This window comes from Elephas maximus, chromosome 1 (genome assembly GCF_024166365.1).
Source record: "Elephas maximus indicus isolate mEleMax1 chromosome 1, mEleMax1 primary haplotype, whole genome shotgun sequence".
In the NCBI taxonomy this organism is placed as follows: domain Eukaryota; kingdom Metazoa; phylum Chordata; class Mammalia; order Proboscidea; family Elephantidae; genus Elephas; species Elephas maximus.
Window position 1 is genome coordinate 117,351,187 of NC_064819.1, and position 12,077 is coordinate 117,363,263.

At 41.3% G+C, this 12,077-nt stretch overlaps 1 protein-coding gene across 1 annotated transcript in view; it reads right to left on the reverse strand.

Moving 5' to 3' along the window:
• PKHD1 (PKHD1 ciliary IPT domain containing fibrocystin/polyductin) overlaps positions 1-12,077 on the reverse strand; it is a 593,425-nt gene that overhangs the window by 520,257 nt on the left and 61,091 nt on the right. The window contains exons 22-26 of the mRNA XM_049894022.1: positions 10,158-10,296; positions 7,488-7,615; positions 4,150-4,334; positions 2,920-3,042; positions 253-358 (exon numbers count right to left, since the gene is read on the reverse strand). Of these exons, the coding sequence (XP_049749979.1) occupies positions 253-358; positions 2,920-3,042; positions 4,150-4,334; positions 7,488-7,615; positions 10,158-10,296 (681 nt within the window). The remainder of the gene's footprint in view (positions 1-252; positions 359-2,919; positions 3,043-4,149; positions 4,335-7,487; positions 7,616-10,157; positions 10,297-12,077) is intronic.

The following is a 12,077-nucleotide window of genomic DNA, read 5'->3' on the forward strand; positions in this document are numbered from 1 at the left end:
TTATGAGAGCAGATCACCAGGTCTTTTCTCCCGTGGAGCCACTGGTGGGTTCAAACCACTGACCTTTGGGTTAGCAGCCCAGTGCTTAACCAGACAGAAAAAAAAAAAATACACTTTCTGCTGCACCACTCAACCTCTACCTCATGAATTGATGCATCTTCTACCCACCCCATACCCAGACACACAGCCTCTAACAAAATTATTCTGAGTCTAAAGTTCACACCCAACTCAGTGCCAAGCCACAGATCATACCATGAGAATACCATGCAGAATGAACCTGGGGAGTTGAGCCTCGGAGGTACTGAAAAGAACAGGAACCTGAGCAATAAGCTGGTATATCATTCACTCGCACAGCCACCTGAAAAACGCAATAGAATTAAAAACGAATGTATGCATTCCATATGCACAAAGGTATTTATAAAGTACTTGTGCAGTTTTCCAAAATTAAAATGTGTCACCAAAAAAGAAAAAAAAAAACCAAACCCACTGCTGTCGAGTTGATTCCAACTCATAGCGACCCTATAGGACAGAGGAGAACTGCCCCATAGAGTTTCCAAGGAGCACCTGGTGGATTCGAACTGCCAGCCTCTTGGTTAGCAGCCGTAGCACTTAACCACTAAGCCACCAGGGTTTCCTTTCTTTTTTTTTTTTTCTGGTAATAAACCCTAAATTATAGTGAATGGCTCAAAACGTCAAGTTTTATTAAAATGATGGTGGGTATACTGAAACCTACTATTTCTGCAATTAAATATGCTAAACTTGGGCCAATTCCCTCTCTGTCTTATATAGAAGTGAATTTAATGTAATTAAAACTGCACAAGGACTTTGTAACACTCTGTATTTTCAACTGAGTACTCACTCCCTCTGAAAAGTCCTTTCTTTACTGGTAAATGCCAACAAAGCAGGCATGTGCCTTACACCATCCACATGTCTATATAAGAAGCTCTAGTAGCACAAGAGTTAAGTGCTCAGCTGCTAACCAAAAGGTTGATGGTTCAAACCCACCCAGCAGCTCTGGGGGAGAAAGACCTGGTGATCTGCTTCCATAAAGATTACAGCCAAAAAATCCTATGGGGGAGTTCTACTTTGTCATATGGGGCGGCTATGAATCTAAATCGACTCAACAGCACCCAAGAACAACAACAGGGTTTATTTCGTTTTGCGTCTTTTTTGTCCTAAAATGGTGGGTCCCCTAGAAGAAATCGTATGTCTTCCCCTCTCACTGGAACTAATGTTAACCTAGCAGAACTCAAACAATACTAATAGATGAGGAAGGTTAAGCAGATATGCCTCGAATGCCTCTCTACAAATAAAAAAAATGGACTAAAAGCACCACACTATATTTATGACTGTTTATTTATAGACGGGAAGGAGCCCTGGTGGCACAGTGGTTAAGTGCTTGGCTACTAAAGGAAAGGTCAGAGGTTCAAACCCACCAGCCACTCCATAGGAGAAAGATGTGAGAGCCTGCTTCCACAAAGACTACAGCCTTGGAAACCCTATGGGACAATTCTACTCTGTCCTATAGGTCATTATGAGTCACAGTCAAGCAGAAGGCAACGGGTTTTGTTGTTTTTATTTACAGAGGGGAGGGGGACCAGAACATCATGGGTGATAAAGAACACTTCAATTTCATCTATACTGTTTAATTTACACGTGAGGACCAAAGACAAAATACATATATCAAATTATTGACAATTGTCGATTCTTAGTTTGGGTACCCAGGTGTGGGTTATCTTATTCTTTGTAGTTTGGGATTTTAAATTTTTCTCATGTTCAAAGTAGATGATGAGGTTTGGGGACCACGGTTTCAGGGGATATTTAAATCAATTGGCATAATAAAATCTATTAAGATAACATTCTGCAGCTCACTTTGGAGAGTGGCGTCTGGGGTCTTAAATGCTAACAAGCGGCCATCTAAGATGCATCAATCGGTCTCAATCCAGCTGGAGCAAAGAAGAATGAAGAACACCAAAGATACAAGGTAATTATGAGCCCAAGAGGCAGAAAGGGCCACATAATGCAGAGACTACATTAGCCTGAGACCAGAAGAACCAATGACTGTCCTGACAGGGAACACAACAAAGAACCCCTGAGGGAGTGGAAGAGTGGCGGGATGCAGATCCCAAATTCTCGTAAAAAGACCAGACTTGATGGTCTGACTGAGACTAGAATGACCCCGGAAGTCATGGTCCCCAGACCATCTGTTAGCCCAAAACAGGAACCATTCTGAAAGCCAACTCTGTAGACAGGGATTGGACTATGGGATAGACAATGGTACCGGTGAAGAATGAGCTTCTTGGATCAAGTAGACTGAGACTATGTTGGCATCTCCTGTCTGAAGGGGAGATAAGAGGGTAGAGGGGGTCAGAAGCTGGACGAATGGACACGAAAAGAGAGAGTGGAGGGAAGGAGTATGCTGTCTCATTACAGGGAGAGCAATTAGGAGTATATAGCAAGGTGTTTGTAAATTTTTGTATGAGAGTTCAACTTGATTTATAAACTTTCACTTAAAGCACAATAAAAATTAAAAAAAAAAGTAGATGACTTATAACAGGAATATGGACACAAAGAGAAAAAGACATCTTAAAGTGAAAAGGAATCAACTTAGCTGATTTATTTTCCAACTCAACTGTGTGGTGGCATAAATCATATTTAGCTATAAGGTTCTCTTTTATTTTTGTACCATAATAATAACATTAACAATTACGATAATCCAATGCTGTGTTTACAAAGCGCTTATATTTTAATAGCATTTTACAGACTCTGTGGGAATAGAAAGCAGGTAACTGGAATTATCCCTGTTTTACTGACTGGAAAAATGGCCCTTGGGAGATAAATCAACTGAGCCTCATTACAAATCAGTGAGGGGCTGAGTTAGACTGAGGCCTGCACTCTGGATGGCCCATCCACTCTCACCTGAGTGCGCTGGTTGGCAGTCACCAACATGTCTCCAAATATGGGGCCAAGAAATACTCCACCATCATATAGCACACGAGTAGTTACAGCAGGGCTCACTCCAGTTAGATTTTCATCAGAGACCTGAGAAGGTTACATTTCTGGTGAATTCTGTCATGGAACAGAAGTCTAATCTTGATTAAAACAAATGATAAGGGGTCTTTTCACATTCTGCTTAAGATAATCAGACAGTTAAAAAAGTGAAAATGGGGAGACAGAGGATTAAAATCTAGAAACCTAACAGGAAGTAATGTCTAATGAAAGCCCCAGTAGACTAGAGGAGTATTTATTTGCAAGCAGAGTTGTCTAATGAGTCACAATACCCCTATTTTCTCTATAGGTCTTGAGATATTTTGCTTCTATGTGCTTCTCTATTTTACATGTGTTTGCAATCCTAAACACTAAAATAGAATGTAAGAAAACAAGTGTTACGAAATAAATGTAAGGACTCCCATCTTCCCTCTACTCCACCCAAGTATCTCATTTGAAAACCAGATGACTGGGGTAAAATTTCATCTTGGGCTCCATTTTATAATAACCAAATGCTAGAAGATCACTAGATTATTTTTTAAAACTCTAAATATGAAACCACAGCTGGTTTTGTCATTATCCAAAGACAGCAAATCCTTTTCCAAACCTCCTTCTGCTATGCCATCTGCCTCCATGATAATCTAAGTCAATCACATCTGCTTAAATTACCCAATAACAGATGTAGAATTATCGTATGGTGGACACTGACCAAGGAACCCTGGTGAAAGTGGTTAAAGCAATCAGCTGCTAAACAAAAGGTCGGTGGTTCAAACCCACCAGCCGCTCTGTAGGAGAAAGATGTGGCAGTCTGTTTCCATAAAGATTTACACCTTGGAAACCCTATGGGGCAGTTCTACTCTGTCCTATAGGATCACTATGAGTGAATCGACTCAATGGCAACTAGTACGGGTAAAGTACTCTCAACCAAAAGTGAGCTGGGAAAGAAGATGGCGGGTTTAGATTGCTTCATCAGGAATACAAGACACAAAAAAATTGTTGAAAAACTTCCAGAAAGATAAATCACAGGACTCCTTTTCGTGAATATTCCAACAAAATTAACGATTCACGTCAGTTTCCATTTGTACAATTCTGATGTTTTGTTTTTACACAAATTGCTCCAGGGCACCAAATCTATACCATCAAAAGGGATATCGTACATACCTTGATGAAAATGGGCAAATCCCCAATCTGGGTGGACCAGGAGAGTGTCCACACATGTTCGTAGCAAGAGCTTAGATCTTCTTTCACCGTCAAATCACTGACATTGAGGTACATGGATGTGAAGTCATCAGCACTGCTCTGCAAGAGTTTGCGAAGATGGCCCGGAGAAATGTGCACAGGGACATCTATGGGAAAAGATTTTTATAGAGAAAATACGAGACACTACTCTACCTTGCAGGGTCTCATCATCAAAGATAACAGAAATAAATGTCAAGAAGCTGACTAAAATTTGCAGGAAAGCTTCAAGATGAAAATATAGCTTCAAGAGAACCCCAGTCCTAGCTAAACCATTTTTCTCTCAGGAAAATACAAGTAGCTACCAACTTTCTGGAGTCCCTGGGTCAATGGCAATGGGTTCGATTTTTTGTTTTGGGTGGTACAAACCGTAACTGTGCTCCACTGCTAACCAAAAGGGGGACGATTCTAGTCCCCCGAGAGGCACCTCAGAAGAAAGACCTGGCGATCTACTTCTGAAAAGTCAGCCATTGACAACCCAGCGGAGGATGGTTCTATTCTGACATGCATAGGTCACCATGAGCCAGTCGAATCAATGGCAACTGGTGCTGGGCCCACTTTTCACATTGTGACGCCTTTAATCAGTATCACTACCACAGAGCAGAAGACACAGTCACATCAGACCGAACCATCTCAACACTGTCAACTCAGCATAAACTCCAGACACGCTAGTAGTGCCCGAAAGTCTAATTAAATAGTGGAGTTTCTCTGGAAAAATTTAGCTGGCCCTGTAAACAGAAAAAAGTTGGCCACTTTTCAGAGAGAGTGGGAGAGGCACATAGCAGCTGACCCATAAAAACGCAGCCAACCCAGCTGAGGAATGCTGGCATCCAACTTCAGTTTCTCTATTAGAATTTCCTTTAAGCCCAACCACCTGCTTCCCCATTCCACATCCCCACAGAGAAATAACAACACTCTGTGTTTGAACTCTGCTTGTGATTGAACCCTGCTTCATGCTTTACCAAAAGTTTCCATTTCATTAGCTACTCACAACAGCCTGTGAGGTAGGTTAGGAGGGCACGCTAACACCGACTTTAGCAATGAGGAAAATGAAACACAACGAGCTTCGGATGCTTGCCAACCAAGTGAGTGAGAGAGGTTTAGATTAAAAGCCAGGTTGCCTTCTACCTACTCAACAGCCTTGCCTTATTCCACACTGCCCTGAAGCGTTAACAAAACACTACTGTATTTCCAAAGGAGCTCTGGTGGCACAGTGGTTAAGAGCTTGGCTGCTAACCAAAAGGTCTGTAGTTCAAATCCACCAACTGTTCCTTGGAAACCCTATGGGGCAGTTCTACTCTATCATATAGGGTTGCTTTGAGTCAAAATTGATTCGACAGCAAAAGGTTTGGTTTTGGTTGGTTATTTCTAAACAGGAGCCCTGGTGGTGCACTGAGTAAGCCCTCAGCTGCAAACCAGAAGGTGGACAGTTTGAATCCACCAACCATTCCTCAGGAGAAAGATGTGGCAGTGTGCTTCTGTAAAGATTTATAGCTTTGGAAACCTTATAGGGCGGTTCTACTCTGTCCTAGAGGATCACTATGCATTGGAATCAACTCAATAGCAATGGATTTTTTTATATTTCGAAAATGCAAACAAAACTCTCATCTTTTTAAAAAAAATTTTGACACTAATACATAACTTGAGGGATGTCATCATTTCAAAAGGCCAGGTTAAGGCTGACTCTCCCCAGTTGTTTTGTGGGCAGTGATATGAGGAACTTTAGCAATAGAACACTGTGGCACGTAAAGTCTCTCTACCCAAGAGCAGTGGCTCTTGTCCATGAGATGGCAGAGAAACATGGCCGAGTGGTAATGAACTTGGTGCTTATTCACCCATTTATCAGACTCTAACAACCTAGGGGCCCTCAACTTTTCCCAAGTTCCTCCATCACAACAGACCCCTCCATTCCTCTCACCCAAGCAAATTCTTTGCAAGCCCAGCATCTTTCTGCTTGGGAGGGCAAAAGACTTCTGGACCATGTGTCAATTTTTACACAGCCACTCCTGAGTTCTCCTGAATCTTGCTTCTGATTGCTCTCTTTTTCTATCAAATAAATAGCATGTCATAATCACTTCTAATCTTCACTCTTCATGAAATGTGTGTACTCCTAAATATTTAGATATTGTTCTACTTTAGTGGAAACCCTATGGGGCAGTTACACCCTGTCCTATAGGGTCACTATGAGTTAGAATCGACTCAATGACAACAGGTTAGTGGCATCTAAAAGCTCTTTCTACATTTGTTATGACCATTAAAATCCTCTATAATATACGGTGTCCTCACTGAGTGTAATGCTGAAGGACCACAGCTACCATTGGCTCAGAGAACCCCTAGAGAGAAAAGTACAGACCTAGGAATCAAACACCTGAGTTCACATCTGGGCAAGTGTCAATATATTGGGCTAAATGGTAGCCCCCCAAAAGATATGCTCACCTTCTAATCCCTAGAACCTGTGAGTATTATCTTATAAGGCAGAGTGAATATTACTTCATATGGCAAAAACTATGATTAACAAAGGGACAAATATTATATGATTTCACTTACATGAAATATCTAGAATAGGCAAGCATATAGAGACCAATGTTTATCAGTGGCTCACAGGGGCGGGTGAGAGAGAGGGGAAAGGGAGAGTCACTGCTTAGGGGACACTGAGCTTCTGTTAAGGATGATGGGCAAATCTGGAAATGGATAATGACAGTGGTTGAACAACATGATAAACATAATGTCACTGAATTGTACCCATGAAGAATTTTGAAAAGGCAAACAATTGGTTACATATATATCTACCGTAATAAACTATATATGTGATTTAGTTGAAGATCTTGAAAAGAGGGGTTTGTCCTGGGTTACCCATGTAGGCCCTAAATGCAATCACATATATTCTTATGAGAGAGTTTTGAGACAGAAGAGGAGAGGGTGATGTGACCACAGAGGCAGAAATTGAAGTAATATGGCCATGAGCCAGGGAATGCCTGCAGTCACCAGAAGCTGGAAGAGGCAAGAAATAGATTCTACCCTAGAATCTTTGGAGGGGGTGTGGTCTACTGGCATCTTAATTTTGGACTTCTAGCCTCCAGAATTGTGAGAGAATCAATTTCTGTTGTTTCAAGCCACCAAGTGTAGTCATTTGTTATAGTAGCTCAAGGAAGCTAATACATTCCATTTCCACATCCACAACATTAAAAGGCTGGGATGCTGTTTACCTGACAATGGCCCTAAAAATGTAAATGAGAAATGCTGAGCCCCAATTGCCTTTTTACCAGGTATCACTGTATTTGAAAGCTGAATCCGAAAGTGTCCTCCTAAGGGTGGACTTGTCCTCTGTAGTCGCTGTGTTGTTTCCTGGACCAATTTGGAACCATCTTCTGTTCCTTCAGCCTGCAACGAGCTGTGACACATCAAAAATAACATTAACAACAACAACCCTCAAGAAGTGCCAGGCCAGACAAAACATAGCCTCAAAGACCAGGCAATCTCCCATGTTTCCAGGCCATACGCTCCAGCTCCCAAAAACTTGGTGACCCTCTCCTATCACAGCAGGAAAAGTGTAGTCTAAATACTAGGATTCTCTAAGAGCATTCCACCCTTGACTCTGCACTGACCCTGAGAGCTCAGGGATCCAGAGGGAAGAGTAATGGTTCTGATGCTGAGCCAGAGCCGAAAGGGAACTTGGTTTTCTCTAGTATATTTGCATAATCAAAAGAAAAGTCAGTGTTCTTCAGATGCTCTGCCCATCCAGTATCCCAGGTGACATACAGGCTATTCCGTCTAGCAAAGTTCCTATCTCTTCCCCATGTACAAGCACACTCCCTGCCTAATCCTGCTTGTAATGTAACAATTGTGTTAAATAAACTGTGACACACCATGCAGTGGAATACCGTTCAGGCATTAAAAATTACATTTTAGAAGGATGTTTAGTGAAATTGGGAAATATTCAATATACACACTTAGGTGAAAAGGGCAGGTGACTCATATAGTATGCAACATCTGGTCCCAATTCAATGCTTAAAAACTAAATACATGGCTTGGGAAAAAAAGCTATTAGAATATGAATTCAATATGTTAATGAGTGTTATCTCCAAGGAGAGGGATTATGAGTGATTTTTACCTTCTTCTACAGGTTTTTCTTTATTCCCTAAATTTTCAGCAATGAATATATACCATTTCATAATAACAGTATTGCTGTTAATTTTGTTAGGTGCCATTGAGTCAATTCCGACCCATAGCAACTCAACGTGACAGAGTAGAAGCGCCCAAAAGGTTTTCTAGGCCCTAAACTTTATGGAATCAGATCACTGTCTTTTCTCCCACAGAGCCACTAGGTGGATCTGAACCACCAACATTTCAGTTAGCAGCAGAGTGCTTAACCATTGCGCCACCAGGGCTCCTTCAAACAATATTACGCACTACATATTGACCTACACGAATACAAACATACAAAGACAGACAGAGTGATATGTCTAGGTTAGGGGAGGCATCTGGAGTGCCCAATCTAAAAGTTGTCCTGTCTTTGTTAGGCTGGTGACTCTCAGAAGGAGCTAAGGGACTTGAAGAAAATCCAGAAAAGAAGGTTGTCAGGACCACTCCAAGTGTGCGCCTGCTCAGAATAACCTAAATCAGCCTCTGCCGCTTCGGAGTTAATGATGTTGGTGTTCAAAGCACAGGACAGCAGGACAGCCAATATGGCAGGCTCCCTTTCAGCCACTGAACCTCTTACGTCTTCATTCTACACGAATTTTTTTTTCTTCTTCTTTCCTCCTAACCCCCCAGAAGGGCATAGGACACTAAGTCAAAGAGAGTAAAGCACCAATTCAAGCTTTCTGTGCCAGCCTTTAAGGAATGGTCCCAAGCCTGTGGAAGGTATGAGAACTCATTTTGGAGCACGGCAGAGAGACTGGAAACTTTTTTTTTTTTTAAGGAAGAGCATCTCAACTCCTCCCATTCTACTGTACTTTAAGTGAAAAAAGAACTAGAGAATACATGTGTTCCAGGGTCTCAGAGGACCCTCATCCTTAGTTACTATTTTGTAAACAGTTAACTCCCATTGCTGTTGAGTCAATTTCAAGTCCTAGTGACACAATAGAACGGAGCTGAACTGCCCCATTGGGTTTCCACGGCTGTAATCTTTACAGGAGCAGATTGACAGTAATTAGTACCTAGAAAAGGTACTAATTGGTTACATGCTCAGCTACTAACGGAAAGGCTGGCCAGTCGAAACCCACCAGCCGTTCCATGGGAGAAAGATGTGGCAGTCTGCTTCCGTAAAGATTTACAGCCTTGGAAACTCTATGGGGGTAGTTCTACTCTGTCCTACAAAGTCACTATGAGTCGGAATCGACTTAATAGCAACAGGTTTGCGTTTGGTTTTAGTCGTTAGAAATGCTTGACTATTAGGAAGTCATGCTTATGGGACTCTAGTGCCACCTAGTGGTTAGTTCTTAGAAACAGCAAGTTTCACTCAGAATATTTCATTTCACTTCAAAGGATTTGAAAAAGGTTAATACATGCAGATGGAATGAAGGGCAAGGGAAAAAAAGATGACAGTGCCAATATGAACTAATGGAAAGTTTAAAAATAGAACTATTTTAAAACAATTTCACTAGAAACAAAGGGCTTTCATCCTTTAAGCCATTTGTTCTCAAAATATGGTCTCCAGATTAGTAAAATCAGCATCACCTGGGACCTTATTAGAAATGAAAGTTCTCAGGCCTCATCCAAGACCTGCTGAATTACAGACTCTTGGAGTGGGACCCAGTAATCTGTGTGTTAACAAGCCCTCCAGGTTAGTCTGACAGGAGTCAAACTCAAGTTTGAGAACCACTGCTTTAAAAAACAAGACAGGCAGCTTTTTCTGATAAGAGTCCCACCTCTGTACCCCAAAACCAACTAGCAAGCCTAAGGAGGAACAGACAACAAAGACCACTCCCTACCGTGCAGAGATGAGTGGGAGCTCCACGCCACACCCTGCCGACCAGAAAGTTACGTTGTAGACTGGAAAGGATCCCACCACGGAGAGTGATTCCACCAGATTCCCACCTGGGCGAGCTGTGCCAGAGTCAGCCTGAGAAACTAGAGATCAAAGATCCAATTATTATTAAGTAACTCAGGATGGGAGACCTGCTGTATGGGAAACCCCAACTGGAGATGCTGAGTTACTTAGACTTCAGCACCCATTAAAACAGAGTCCTACCCACCCGCTGCCACGTGACGCAAAGGAAGAAGAGACAGTAGGACCCACTATTTGGTTTAGTACCAAAAAGAAAATGCAAGGTCATGGCTCAAGGAGAGGAAGATTGATCTATAGTAAAAGTCAATAAGCCCTGAGCCAGCCACCCTGTGCCCTCAGAGGCACTCCTACAGGTAACCTATTGATGCACAGACCACCATCCTTTCTTCATTTCCTTCCGAAGCTCCCTGGCAACACCAAGAATGCACGTCTGATCTTGTTTAAAACAGTGAATATAGACCCCGGATAAGCAAATCATTATTGAAGAAGAAGAACAAAGTAGGAGACCCCATACTAGCTGATCTCAGAACCTACTATACAGCCATGGGAGTCAAAACAGCCTAGAACTGGTAAAATGACAGATACATAGACTAATGGGACAGAATCAAGAGCCCAGATGTAAATCCATTCACCTATAGTCAACTGATCTTTGACAAAGGACCAAAGTCCATTAAATGGGGAAAAGACAGTCTTTTTAACAAATGGTGCTCTCAAAACTGGATGCCCATCTGTAAAAAAATGAAACAGGACCCATACCTCACACCATATACAAAAACTAACTCAAAATGGATCAAAGACCTAAATATAAAACTTAAAATGATAAAGATCATGGAAGAAAAAATATGGACAACACTAAGGCTCTAATACATGATATAAATACAATACAAACCATAACTAACAATGGACAAACACCAGAAGAAACTATATAACTGGGAGCTCCTAAAAATTAAACACTTACGCTCATCAAAAGACTTCACCAAAAGAGTAAAAAGACAACCAACAGACTGGGAAAAAATGTTTGACTGTGACATATTCGTCAAGGGTACAATCTCTAAATTCTATAGAATACTTCAACACCTCAACAACAAAAAGGCAAATAATCCAATTAAAAAAAAGAGTCAAGTATATGAATAGACACTTCACCAAAGAAGACATTCAGGCAGCTAACAGACACATAAGAAAATTCTCACAAGCATTAGCCATTAGAGAATTGCAAATCAAAACTAAAATGAAATACCACCTCACCCCAACGTTACCGGCAGTAAAAAAAAATACAGAAAATAACAAACGTTGAAGAGGTTGCAGGGAGATTGGAACTCTTATGCACTGCTCATGGGAATGTAAAATGGTACAACTACCATGGAAAACTATATGACACCTCCTTAAAAAGCTAGAAATAGAAATACCATACAATCCAGCAATCCCACTTCTAAGAATATATCCTAGAGAAATAAGGGCCATCACACGAATAGACGTATGCACATCCATGGTCACTGCAACGTTATTCACAATAGCAAAAAGATAAAAACAACCTAAGTGCCAATTAACAGATAAATGGACAAATTGTGGTATACACACACAATGGAATACTACACAACATTTAAGAACAATGATGAATCTGAAAAAATCTCACAACATGGATGAGTCTGGAGGGCATTATGCTGAGTGAAATAAGTCAATCACAAAATGACAAATATTGTATGAGATCACTATTATAAAAACCCAAGAACAGGTTTACACACAAAAAAAAAAAATCAATCTTTGATGGTTACGAGGAAGGGGGAGGCTGGGGAGGGGAATTCGCTAACCAGATAGTAAACAAGTGGTAACTTTGGTAAAGGGA